Raw genomic sequence first — 14616 nt, 5'->3', positions numbered from 1 at the left:
AAAAAAACTCATAATGAAAAGAGGGAAAGATTTTGTTATAAAGAATCAGCTGCTGCAAAAATAGCACTGAAAGTATTGAAAGTCTGTTGTTCGAATATTATCCTGCAAAAAAGTGAAAATCACTGAACAAAGTTATTGATATCAATTCATTTATTTCTATATTATAATTTAAAATACTTCGATGATATTCTTGAACGGATGGACAACATTGAACACATCATTTCCAAGAAAATAATAAGAAAACAGTCATTCGCACAGTCTCAACTGAAAACTCCGATACATCTCACAAAACAATAATGTTCTTCGCGTGTTTCAGTTTCCTTTACAGCGGTTTCAGAATTTTCCGATCCATCGATTTTCCTACAGTTCTTTCGCCACCCACTAGATGGCGCTGCACAATGCGTTCCTTCCCTTTCCAGTTTCCATTTTGGTTCATTCCAGTCTCACGTAGATTTCTGCGTTTTCAACATAGATTTTCCAAGTTTCTCTCCGCTTTTTCTCCACCAGATGTCGGAAGATTTTCCAGTTTCCACGAAAGCTGTGGAAACGCGGAAGTCACTGCCAGCAGTTAGATGTCTGCACCTTCTCTTTACATCAGATTTCTTCTCACATCACATATAATGTTGCTTCAATGTGGGCGCTAGGTTCGTCAGTAAATAGCAGAGGAGAAACAGTGCACAACAAGATGTTATGGAGAGCACTAGTACAGGATTCCTTTTGAATACTATCACCAAGAATATACTGAAGAATACGATAACTATTGCAAGAACTGGTAGCACCAAAGCAGCCTCCAACTGTTCGTGAAAATCTGGAAAAAAAATTATTGATATAAAATCTAATTATCTGGAAGAAAATCAAATGATATGTCGTGAAAAATTGTAAGCTGAAAATCTTGGGTTTTGTTGAATTCGATTTTTCTGATTCGATACTTTTCTCATAAACACCCTGTACGTTTTTGGTCCTAACAGGATGCACTCTTATGAAGCTACAGAATGGCAAAAGTGAGAATGGTGAAATTTGTTTGGAAAAAACGTGTCCACCAGAAATGTCGCTGATCACCTGTTCTCACCATTTCATTCATAAGAATCCTAAGAACTCATAATCCAGTTTTTACCCAAGATATTATATAAGTATAAATCAGCTGAAGATGCAAAGATATATAGGGTGTGCCATCAGCAATGGGAAAGTAGTCATTGTCCAAAAACCCCAACATCCAAAGTTTCAGCACAATATTTAAGACTTTCAGGATAAAGTGAGAAAAACAATGTCAAAACAATCAAGTACTAGAACAATTGAATCAATAAGTTTTTGAAGATTTTAAATACATTTTCACCAAAAAATCGTTAGTTTTATTTAAAGCAAGCTGCAAAAAAAATTTGTTGGCTTTGTTTCAAATGGAGGAGTAACAGGTCCCCATAAACTGTACTGAGAATTCATTTCCATAGTCATTTCTGGTCGTTCTTTATCATTTTGTAATATTTTTGACGATTTCTGCAATCGATATTGAATTGCCATGTAAAATGACGGTTCTGCAATATATCCAGTTCTGAAAATGTTTGTGTGATTCCATAGTACTTTCCATACTTCTAACAAGGAAACTAACTTCACTCAAAATAATTAGCTTGAGAGAGATCTGTCGATAGATATATTGCCGATCACACCGAAAAAAAATACCATAAGAGATGAAAAATGTCAAATTTAATCTCCAAATAAGAAGCTCTCTTTGGACGATCAATTCAAACTTCATCACAAATACGCAATACGCAAATCTTAGTGATAATTTATTACAGATCCAAACTCTATCTCTCCTCTAATTAATTACTGAGGCAACACATAAAGTTCTTTTATAGGCACCTTACATCCTACTAAAGGAAAGAATGTCGTGTGAAATATTTAGTGTCAGTGAAATATATTTTAATTACACATAGATACAAAAGCTTTTGTGGACGTGAAATAATTGAATTGTCAGTAGAATTAATCGGGCTGTCATTCAAGATTATTCTCTTCGATGTTTTGGCAAGAATTCGTCAGGAACAAAGCCGTTTTGGCCCTATTGGTTCTGTTATAAGTGGAGATGAATCAAGCAGAAATAATGCCTTCTTGTTATCAGGGTTGGGAATAAGGTATTAGCATCATTAATTGATAATACGAAGCTTCCACAATCACAATAAATTCGCTTTCTTCTACTGCTCATTTATGAAAGGGCAAAGTTCAAGATCACTTTTCTAATGAATAACTTCTTCAATAAGCATACTTTCCCCAGATTGAGAGACAGCCAAATTTTTTTTTCCGAACCATTCCTTCAGTTTAAGTTGAATTGAGTAGTTTACTTACACTGTGTTTCATTCAAGGCGTATTGCCATCGCTGTTGTAGCTGCGGCATTACTCTACTCAATTTCGAAATTTGCAATCACTCACATAAATAGAATTTTTCACTACAGATTATTTCAAAGTAAACAATATAAAAGAAATACTAATTCTCTACTACGTACTGATCTTTTGGAAAATGGATATTCATTCATCAACAAACGACTGTTTGTTATTAAACGGCGACTTCGTTTGAGAGAATCAAAAATTAACTATGGGAATCCTGAAGAGATAAGGGAGGTTATCGCGTTTGATTCTAGAAATTAATTGCCTTGGACATGAACGACTGTTTATCGATGATCAAATGGATTTTTTTGTTTTGATTGTCGTTCTGATGAAATGTAGCATGTCGGAAAGACAACGAAAAGAAATATGAATTTTGTTGATTAATTGATTGATGTACTTGATAATACTTATTCAGAAATCTCAATCACTCTCGGAAGTATGTTTTATTGACCTCATAATACATGAAAAATTAAAAATTCCCATTCAATGAGTTTAATCATTTCATCACTGAAAAAAGCGTTGACAAAGCAACCCCAATCCAGCCTCAAAAATAGGTCTATCTAGTGAAAATGGAGTATACAGTACTCCAAGTGCCAATCGGGCACGTCAGAGATGTCAAACTGAAGACACCAATTCCCAAGAATTTTGTTTACGACTTAATCCTCCGTTTGGAATATTCAGCGCTGCACTGTACTGACGAGGGACAATGATCCCGAAACCGGTTTACAGTTGCGTTCAGATGTTTTGTCTCCTATATGGGATTTCCAACGGCCGTTCATGACTAGCGCGCATTATTGGAACCACAATTCTCCAAAATTGTTGTTTCCAGTTGGAGAAGGTCTGTCGTTCTCGGCACAAAAAATCACAATTATTCTTTCAATCAATTTAATTTAATTTAATTTTTTTATTTTCTGATTTAGATAGTCACATACATAGTGAAAGTACTATTAAATTTTATTACAAAATGGGTGTCCAATCCAGGATTGAAGACCAGAATTCATCGCAGACTATGAATTCTCTCCACAAGGTCAATATTTTTTTTAATCTCTCGCATTGAAAAGAGAATTCAGTCTGCGATGAATTCTGGTCTTTAGTCCTGGTTTGGACACCAATTTTGTAATAAAATTCAATAATGCTCATATTATGTAGGTGACTATCTCAATCAGAAAATAAGTCCAAATAATATATTGACTCAGATATATTCAAACTCCTGAAGGCAGTCTACACTAGCAGAATCAATTTTTCGATATTGATCAGTTGTTTGGAGCTGAGAGTTCAATATCTCTTTACAAAATCCACAGATTGTACAAGTTGAGGGGTGTACATCCACCTAGCTAAGGCTCTGTATGGTCACTATCGCATTAATTATCTCCCAAAGATGATACAGATATCACCCGGTCAAGCCTATTTCGAACCCATTCGTACACTAAGCGAAACACAGCTGGCTCTTTGAAAAAAAAAACAGGAAAACTAAGTAACAATTTTGGATTAAAATCGAGGAAAACTTTACATATATTTTCAATGCGACAATTTATGAAATTTTAGGACAGATTGATCCAAATATCCAGCAAAGAGAAAGCTACTTCAAATTGTTAATCGGTGGTTCTAGAGAGGAGAAATATCTAGACATCTCTGCCCAGACATGCTCGATTTCATTCATACCTGGAAAGCAAGCTGGCTAGTCTATTCTCTCAATAGCATGAGCTTCCAGCGCTTCATGAACCAATCGACTACGGTGATTCACAGCGGGTTTCGCAAAACTTTGATTCTCCGATCAAGGATTTGAAAGTCACTCGATATTTCCAAAACGTAATCACTGAATCTTTTTTATTTCAGAACAAATTGAAGAAGTAGCAATTTATGCTCAGGAATGCATTATCAATCGTCAATCAAGCGTTGATTCCCCGATCAAGTTCTGCAAAAATAGGGCTAAATTGATTTTTAATGAATCAAATTAGTGTCTCTCCTTTGATTATTGCTCATCAGGATATTGAGATGTCCTCAGTCAGAAATAATCTTAATATAATAAAATTTCTCTTTCAGCTTATGATGCAGAAAAGAGACGTAGTCTTGACTGCAGTGTTCTCCAGCCTGGTCGCTCTCCTGATCATAGTAGGCCTGGCAGCAGCTTGTTACTTTTATCACAAACGCCGCCGCAAGCAGGAAGACGATTTCGACGACGACTCTCCTGAAGGCGGGCAATGTTCGAGGGTGGAAACGTCGACTGTCGCTAAAAAATCCAAGCTAAACGGATTTTTGTCGCTGAAGACGCCGTTGATAAGCACCAAGACGTTAGGGTGAGTGATGTCTTTTTTATTGAGGGACGATAAGGCAGAGATGGGTAATATTCACGTTAATGTCAGTAGGTTATGATTCTGTGGTGATTGATGGGGGATTTTGCAGACGTCGTTTTCTGTGTTCTCGCCCGTGTACGTGGTTTATGTCGCTTTTTATCGCACTGATAAATCTTTATTTTCTCGAGCAGTTATTATTATGCATCTATAAAGTTTTGTGGATACTCAAAAGTTTGATTGATGATGATATTAGGTTCCGGATTTACATACCATTGTTTTGATTTCACGAAGAATATTCAGAAGCAAGGGTGTTTCGGTTTCAATTGATTTTTTAGTTTCATTGTAGTAAAAAAGGATATACTAGTCGTTTCCAGTAGAAGTAGTGGACCGAGTGATTCGAAATCAATTCAGACACATATTTATGCTCATATTTATTTATTGTACACTTGAACAGGGTGAATGAATTGTTGTAGAGTTTAATAATTCAAGGGGTTATGCCTTGTCAGTTATAGTTTGGATCTATCACCATTTCTTTTTGATACAGATCCCTAAAAGTGAGCCTGAAAAGCAATTTTGTGCCAGAATACTGACAGAAATATGCAGACTTCATATGGAAGCGACGAAGTAATAATAACAATCTTTGGTGGGGTTTCCCCATAATGTTAGCAGGATATCCCACGACTAGGTAAATTTAATTTCAAAGATAATTGCAGCTTATAGGACTTACGCTAAGTACCTGTTGATAAATAATTTTTTCTCAAGAATCGTTAGTTCTAGCAAGGAATTACAGGAGACCTTATACGTTCAGAAAAAATTGGGAAGAAACTGATTTTTCGATGTTATGATATAGATAAATAGAAAAGACTACTCTTCAATTTCGATCTTTAGGGAAATGTATCCGAATTGGGGCTGCTCAAACAACAATCATTCAGCAAACCGACACTATTTTTGATAAGTAAAAACCCCTTAATTTTTTCGCAACAGTTAACTTACAACCTTCATATTTATTCAAACACTACGTTTTTTACTACACATTATTAGTTTCTTCAGATATTCCCATTAAACATATGGTTGCAGTTGGGTGCTAGAGAGTTTTGAAAGATATTATATGTATTTTTACATGTAAATCAAAAAAAAAAATAATTGTGTATTTTTATATAAAAATATAGGTTCTTTTACTTTCAATGCGTCACTTAGTCTCCACTTTCCTGAAAGATTTCACCACAGTGGATGGATAATGGAAATGGATGATTCAGTCTTGTTATTCGAAGTCCACCAAACTTCAATTATATAATACACTGCGCAAAAAAATTAAAGCACATTCTGAAAATCTCAATTTTAATGAAAGTTAACTCCGCATTGACTTTATGACTTATTTTTTATGTTCTCTCTGGAAGGTTTTGAACGAAACAAGACACATTAAATGGAAGAAAAATTCAGGATTTCACCGAGTCTTATGTAAAAGAAGAGAAATGAACAATTTTCAAAATAGTGAAATGCTGATAAGTGATTTAATACTTGGTATTTCCACCCCTGGCGTTAATTACAGCTCGGCAACGACGGTTCATACTCAAAAGGAGTGATCTTAAAAGGTTCTGATCTAATCCTTTCCAGATTTCTCCGAGTTGGATTCCTAAGTCATCAAGAGTAGCTGGATGATTCTCTGAACTTCTCAGCCTTCTATTGAGGTTGTCCCAAACCTGCACAATCGGATTGAGATCTGGACTTCTTGCTGGCCATTCCATTCGAGAGACTTCAACCTCTTCAAGGTACTCCTGAACGATGCTCGCACGATGGGGTCTGGCATTATCGTCCATAAAAATGAAATTTTCACCAATGTATGTGGCAAATGGCACTACATGCTCTTCAAGAATGTTCCTCATATACTTATCAGCATTCATAACTCCATTATCAACGATCACTAGGTCTGTGCGAGCAGTCAAAGATATTCCACCCCATACCATAATTGATCCTCCCCCGAAACCAGTAGTATTCAGGAAATTGCACTGAGCATAATTTTCATGTGGACGTCTGTATACAAGGGAACGTTGATCACAATGGTAGAGGCAGAATATAGACTCATCTGTGAAGAGAACTCTTTCCCAATCGGCCTCTTCCCAATGGATATGCTCTCTCGCAAAATCCAAACGCGCCCTCCGATGGGCTGGGGTAAGAGCTGGGCCTCTTGCCGCGACACGAGGACTTAAATCATATTCTCTGAGACGATTTCTTATTGTCTGAGTGCTAATTTGCACCTCATGAGTTTGCTCAAGCTGAATTTGAAGGAGGCGAGCGGTTGCAAAGCGTTGTCTCAACGAAGAAACTCTCAAGTAACGTTCTTGAATGGCAGTTGTTACCCATGGTCTACCCTGTCCTGGTCATCGGACATTCATACCTGTCTCCCTGCTGGGAAAAAACATCTGTATTGAAGAAAACCGTTGAAAGTGGATAACATATGCATGCATAATTCTGATAAAAATAATTATCATTTAGAACACCTTCAGTTGTAGAATAAATTTGAGATTTCCATAATGTGCGTTAATTTTTTTGCGCAGTGTATTTCAATAAAATTATGTTCATAAACGAACCAATAATTCCTTATACATGTCAGGCAACAGTCCTGTCGTTGAGACAGTACCTACTATTGAGTAGTTTATCAATATAAAGTATGAAGTTTTTTTGTTGGATAACACACTCTAAAATGAAAAAAATGCAAGCCCACTGAAATATCATAATTGCTGAATCTATAAAAGCAAATGGTTGATTCGATATTTGGGAATGTATACGAAATAAAAAAAAAACATAATTATTCAAAATATTCATATGAAGTCCAGTGAAAGAAAGCACTATTTATAACTTGAAAATCTATTCTAGAATTTATAGCTGATGATGTCGTAATAGAAACAGCCCAATGTATCCTGCAATCAATCAATGAATTGTCTTCATTAGCATGATACTCGAAATAGGTTTGTTCAAATATACTTCTCAGTTTTTTCCGTAATATGAATGAAAGCATCTTCAAAATCAGTTACTGGAGCAACAACTGAATAAACCATTCTAGCAGATGCAGTTTTTCCCATTAATTCTTGGGGGTGAATATTTATATTCAGTTGATAAACATCTCATTTATCCATATTGAACTGTCAAAATCAAGAAACCATTAACATCATTATTCGGTCCTGTTTTCTTCAATGCATTCTTTTCTCCGTTTTTTCCGAGAGAGTTGAGATGTTCCGAAATGAATATTAGAAACCAGACAACCTCAGAGGGCCTGGCATTAAAAAGAGACTGGAATTGAATAGCCAAAACCGACTTCGAAGTTCCCGCCATCGGCCGGAGTCGCTATTAAATTAGAGTTGATTTCTTTTCCTCTCGCCGAACAGTCGGAGAATGCTTTTTTTTTCACCCGAGATAAAGTCACGACGCGTTTCTGAAAACTCTGGTTGCTGTAGAATTTAACTTGTTCAGATGTTAATCCGGGTACACACTCAATTGAGTAGACGTGGTATTTTTACCATTTAAACAGTCAATCAATTTATCAGTTTATTATGATCTATGATTCAATATCAGGGTGAGTAGTAAAAAGTAACACAAGTTCATATCTTCAATACTCCATGAAAATTTTCATGTATAATACAGTAGTTGTTATGCACCCTCTACAAGAGATGGAGGGGGTTGGTGAAGTTTTTTAAATGGCAACACAGATTTTTTGGATAGACCTTTTGTTGCTGGGTTTTTTGATCCACTTTCTGATAGGGGGATCAAATGCTCGAAACCACAGAATTCAAATTTCACTTTTGAAATGAATCTTCAGGTGAATGACATACCTAGGCCTTATGAGCCATTGATGATGAGTGTTATCGGAAACATGGCTTTTTCGTAGGATCGTAATTTATGAATTATCTAAAAGACACAATCACATAAATAAAGAAACGTCTAATTGACTGGTACTTTCATCTTTTATCAATTATTACCATATAGAAAGAAGACATGTTTTCAATGACATTTTAAAACACCGAATACTCCTTAAGTAAAAATAAGTATTCAATGATTTGAGCCACATAACAAATCTAGACCACATAATAAATAGAAGGTGAGGTTGAGTGAGTAATAAGACGAGAATCACTGAAAAATTTTCGTTATCAAATCTGATTTGTATTCTTCTTCTTCTTCTTCTACGTGCGGTGCCTCATTGGGCTGAACTGAGGTCTAGTGACCCATTATTCGTCCGCTTGCAGTTGGAGAGACTCAAACCCTGAGACACGCTGACAAAAACGCCACAAGTCGACAGAGAGGAGTTCCTCTCAGGCCTCTCACCATAGGAATTGTAGGTGTTGTGTTTCCTAGGTGTGTTATCCTTAACTCTTCAAGGTTGATGCAGATGAACAGAATATGTTCAAACGTTTCATCAGTGCTCTTGCACCAGCGGCACAGCCAGTCAGTCCCATTCTATTCAAGTGTTCATTAAACAAATGCTCCAGTCACTAGATTAAGTTTTTTTCTCTCAAGAGCCAAGAGTTTTTTGACCTCAGGTACAAAGGATGGTCTCCATAGCCACCTCTATAACTAAAATACTGTAATACACTTTGTATTACTTTTATTATTTTCCTGGAAGATGAAAGCTATACTCATTCATTATTTGATCATCTGAATATTATATAGCCGTCGAATAACTTGACTAACTGCTGTTTTATTACTTTCTCATTTTCGTAAGAATTGAATAAATCGGCTCTTACTACGGTATATGATTAACTGAAAATTGAATTGATGAAAACTCGGTTTTAGTTGATCTAATACTGTAGATAACTCCGAACTTTATATCCGACTAGTCCGACTATACTAGTTACTTGGGAAGGTTTGCTATTTCCCCCCTTTAAAATAAATAGCTAATCCTCGAGAACAACAGGGAAGAAATCCCGTAACACTCCATTCATAGAGCCCACTGCGAGTCCATAATATGTTCAAAGAATATAAAACTGATTTATTCCAAACCGACGTTTGCCACAATCAAGAAATCACGATAGCCATTATGAGGCTCCGTATTTTTAATTGAATCATTCTTCTTCTTCTTTTTTTTTTCGAACAATTGGGACGTTGAGAAATTTATGACAGAAACCGCACAACCGCCAGGAGATTGTGCCATCTACAAGGCAACGGAATTGAATACCCAAAACGGACTTAAAAATTTTCGCCGTCCCATTCAGGTCTATTAAATTAGAGAAAATTTCTTTTACGTTTCTCTCCCTATATTCGTCTCGGACTTGGTTTCCCTGGAAAATTCGGCGAACTGCGGGTTCATATTTTTAGTTGACTCTTGTGGAAATAGAAGAGAAAAGAAAAAAAAGATAATCCAACCCAGGAAACGAGCTTTTATAGTTATAAGTGAAAACAATAAAATTTCTATATACACTGTAATTATACCACCGAATTTTTTGTTACAAACTAAAGCCATCGATTCTCCATCGTCACGCTCTATACCATTTATCAGCGATTTAAAGAGGGTGCGACGTAGGAAGAACATTCATCCTTCGGCAACAGATGACGCTCCTTTCTGTATATAGCTCAGTGCAGCCTCTCCTTTTGTGATATGGTCTTTCGATGGAAGGAGTGCAGATTGATCTAGTACTGGTTGAGTCAGCCTCACTGATCTGAGTTTGGAGTGAAGAGACACTCAATGCTCTAGATTAGTGAGGTCACACGGAGACCATATTTTATGCTTTCCTGTGTCTGCTGATTCATTATTGGCCGCTGAATTTGTGTCCATTTTGTTGGATGAACTCCACAACTATTTTTCTCGATAGTTCGAAGATTCTTGGAACCCCAATTGGTCAAGCTTTTGAGATCCCTGCTAAGGGCTGACATCATAACTAGTCTCTTGATGTTCAGGTCCTGCTTCTCAAACGATATGGTGGAGTAAAATATACTCTACAAAGGAGTGGATGGGGTTTCTATGTATGCACATAGAGTCATTGATGTGAATCATCAGAATTAGAACTGTAGCAAGAAGAGATCCCTGAAAAATAACAGGCTTTAGCCAGTTCTGATATTAAACATTTTTTCCCAAGAGCGTCAAAGATTTCATTAAGGACAGAGTATATACCTTCCAAAGCCTACTTAAGGACAAACGCTTGCCATTTAGATTCGATCTACTCAATTAATGCATACTACAACGTAGGAACCACTTGATTCCTGTAATCGATAATAATTCATTAGCTCTATATCTATCTGATTCTCAAGTTAGAGAAAGTCTTCTGTGGCCAAATGACCAAAATCAATGACATTTAAAGCCTCCCGTTCGACAAACTTCACGATGTTTCATCTGCCTACATCGAACTCCCCATTGAAGTCCAACAGTTGGCTGACCGTTACATAAGAAAAGACCCCCTAGACCTTCTGTGGGACCCTACAAGAAACACAGTGGGACCTTCTATGTCGGCGAATGCTCAACTGAATTCCACCTACGTTCCATCCCGCCTTAACAGCAAACTTTGACATCAAAGAGGACATTACAATCGTGTATAAACTGACAAAGAGAGGACTCAGGGTCCCTGTGCATAATTCCGCTTTCGTTCAACGAAATGACGGCTAAGCAGAAGATGGATCTAGATATCTTGCATAAGGTTGAATAGAGGGAGATTCTGAATGGAGAAGGACGGAATTTGAATAGAAACAAAAGGGATGATGGATAGCTCTGTAGGAAAAAAATATTTTCGTCTATGAATATACAGAACACAAGTTCTCGAAGGTTGAGGAAAAAATGAACCCTTTCATCGCATATATAAAATGTTCAAAATGGCAGAGCAGTCTTTTCTCAGTTCGAGATAATGGAAAAACGACTATAGTGCAGTATTCTCAGTGAAAAGTGCCCGTAGAAAGTTTTTATGGTTTTTAGATATTTTCGAAAATAAAGTTATGGCTCATTTTCGAAATCGACATAATATCAAAATTCAGTTGTATCTTAAAGATAAATGAAGATATCGCGAAATGCTTTCAACTTACGGGCCCTAAAATCCGAGCCCAGAACTACTCTCATTGTATTCCCTATCGAGTAGTAGTAGAAGTAGTAGTAGAAGTACCAGAAACAGCCAAAATCGGGCAATTTGGCATACCCTGTACACCCCGACGTATTTCATAGAGCAACGTAAGTGCAATAAATATCAATTTTTCTGATTTTTCTCCAATTTTGCTGGATTTCTAACCAGTAAGACACATGTATACAAAAAAAGGTTTCAATTAGGTCATCAATACTAGATGTTCTATGTTCTATGTCACTTGGCTCATGTCTCCCTAACCCATAGGAGATTTGAACAGGGAGCGGGAGAGACGAGACTTGACCATAAGTTTATTTATCAGGAATAACATTGAAAGAAAACAATTTCCATGGACCAACGATTGTCTATGTCAAGGACAGATGTATCTGCTTCTGAAATACATATTTTCTATTTCAGAGTCACTCTGACTTACCTCTTTACGAAATGTTTCTTACTTTTTTGAACCTTTCTATATTTTGATATTTATTCCTATTATTCAATTTTCTTTTTTCGAAACAAAATATTGACTCAGTGCGGTAAACTTGAACCACTGATTATGTCTCCCCACCATAGCATGGGTCAAGTCTCCAGCACTTCCTTTTAGTCTGTTACAAAGATGTTTTCTTGAAACTTTTACTTCAGGCTCATCGTTTGTGAAACAATATTTATCAAGGAAAACAATCAAACTAAATAACACCACGCATCTATTAGACTTTCCAGACAGTGTAACAAACAAAAATTATTCAAATTCTTACTTCCTAACAACGAAATCAAGTTCAACCCTCTCACTCCAGATATGTGTTACATATCTGTTTCTAGCTTCACGTTTTTCTTAATGTATTTTGATTTCGATTATGCAGATCATATATCTTCTAAGGTCTAGTTTGTCATATGTGATTCTTTTGATGCCTTCAATCTTCTGTTGAAAAAAAGCACCTCGAAAAAACATGATGGATCGATATTCGTGATGAAGATTGCATTTGGGGCAGAGGGTTTTGGCAGGCATCCCACTGACAACTGAAGGCTCCATATGCGAGTCTCCTTCAGTTACCTCTTCTATAAGATTATCGGCATCAAACCTCAGGAAATACAGGTACACAAAAACTGACGTCACACCTTGGAAGCGAGTTCAATCACCATAAACTGAATCAACTCTAACAACTTTTCCTGTTTCATCTCAGTTCGAAAATGCAATCACTATACCGTCAGATTTCATCTTCAATTCGGATCATACCCAGTCCCGCATTTCCAGGATGAATTTTAACTCCTCCAATCCTCCTTTCTGCTTAGTCCGGAAGGATTACGATTTTTACCTTTAGAAGGCGATAAAATTTTTGATGGGCACATAGATTTCTCTTGTTCATGATCCGTAGATATCTTATAATGGTTGGAGCGCTCTTGAACATATAAGGAAATATAACGAATCATCACGAATTCGAATGGGGACGAATTCTAGTGGAAACGTGAAGTTATAGTTATCCTATTATATCTTTAGAGTACCCTGATTTCAGAATAACAATCATTCAGGCTTATGCTTGAACAAGTTCTGTCAGGTAGCCATTTCTCGAAAAAATTAGGTGATTCTCTCCACCTTCCTCAGATATAGACTGATCATTGCGGATATTCAGGGTTTCAATGAATGGTTGCGCATAAAATTCAAGGGGTTTTTCACATAATGTGGCATCGGAAGAGCAATTCTTTTGTAGAAACCAAAAAACTGACAATAATAAAATTGATCACACGTTCAATAAGAGGTAGAAGTCAATCAGAATTGTTGGTGGTGTTCCCCTATTATTGCATGGGGAAGAAAAAACCCTGATGTAGACAAAGTGTGAGAAATATATTCAAGATGAAGATCAATATTTAGCTATAAACTGAACTTTTTAACAAGATTTTCAATTGACCAAAATTTTATGGTAGAAGAAAATGAAAAACGATATTTTTCCATTTTGTCAAACATAACAAAATTTATTGAGTTAAAATTACGATTGAAAAGAGGATAAACTCAAAAAATTAGGCGACCAAAAACACGTGAATTGACATCAAACTTTCACAATGATGAACCATTTTGTATGATCGCTTTTCAACTTGCGTCCATATAGTCACTCTGCGAATAAGATTGGAGCACAAGCTAGGCGCCAAAATTAATTGAGAAGTTCAAATTCATTTGCACTGTGAATTATGAAAACATTATGGCATATTTTCATAAAGAGTCAATTACAGAACGGATCGTAATGAATTATAAATTAATATTTTCCTTTAATATCAAATCGACCACAGCTAACGTTTTGCATCTCTGATTCATAGAATCCAGAATATTCTTCGCAGTCTTTGGCTTTACTTGTCGAGTAATTTCGAGATTATTTGGAAAATTTTTGTAGTTAATCATTCAAGTAATTTATAGTTGTTACATGAATGAAGAATAAGTATGAAAATAAATTTGTCTCTTCTCTGAGTTTCACGAAGTTGCCTCAAGTCGAAGACTAATGCATTTTCGAGTAAGAATTTTCTATCTCCAACAAATTTGTTCGTAGGTCCCGCGAGTAATTCAATTTCCAACATAAAAAGCCGGGCAAACTTTTCAGTGGACTTGATAGTGGCGGTTTTCCCAGAAGAACAATTCAATGAGGAAAGTTCCTTAAATCGTGAGACATATCGTATGTCTTCGAGATTCCTTTGACGAAGGGAATTTTTCACTATTGATTCTATTTCTGAGTGCCCTATGATTCGTGTGCAGGGTAATTTTTTCCTGAGATAAAAAAAAATTATTTCACTTTACCATTTTGAAGTGGTTAAAAAGATACAGCTTGTTATGAGGTTTCATTTTTTTACAGACATTTTTATTTCTTTTACAGTTCTGAAAAACGATGTGGCACAGTGAAAAACGTCCTGAATTGGGAGAGTACCGAGTGTTTGTT

General features: G+C 36.2%; 1 protein-coding gene across 5 annotated transcripts in view; it reads left to right on the top strand.

Annotated features, from left to right (window-relative positions):
* Positions 1 to 14616, top strand: part of LOC123320877 (synaptotagmin-7) — a 419223-nt gene that overhangs the window by 137308 nt on the left and 267299 nt on the right. For all 5 annotated transcript variants that reach the window (XM_044908353.1, XM_044908350.1, XM_044908352.1 and 2 more), the window contains one exon: positions 4417 to 4670. In XM_044908353.1, coding sequence (XP_044764288.1) covers positions 4420 to 4670 — 251 coding nt within the window. In that variant the 5' untranslated portion in view covers positions 4417 to 4419. The remainder of the gene's footprint in view (positions 1 to 4416; positions 4671 to 14616) is intronic.

This window comes from Coccinella septempunctata, chromosome 9, assembly GCF_907165205.1.
Source record: "Coccinella septempunctata chromosome 9, icCocSept1.1, whole genome shotgun sequence".
Taxonomy (NCBI): domain Eukaryota; kingdom Metazoa; phylum Arthropoda; class Insecta; order Coleoptera; family Coccinellidae; genus Coccinella; species Coccinella septempunctata.
The sequence above is the reverse complement of the archived record's forward strand: the minus strand, read 5'-3'. Positions and strand labels throughout refer to the sequence as shown.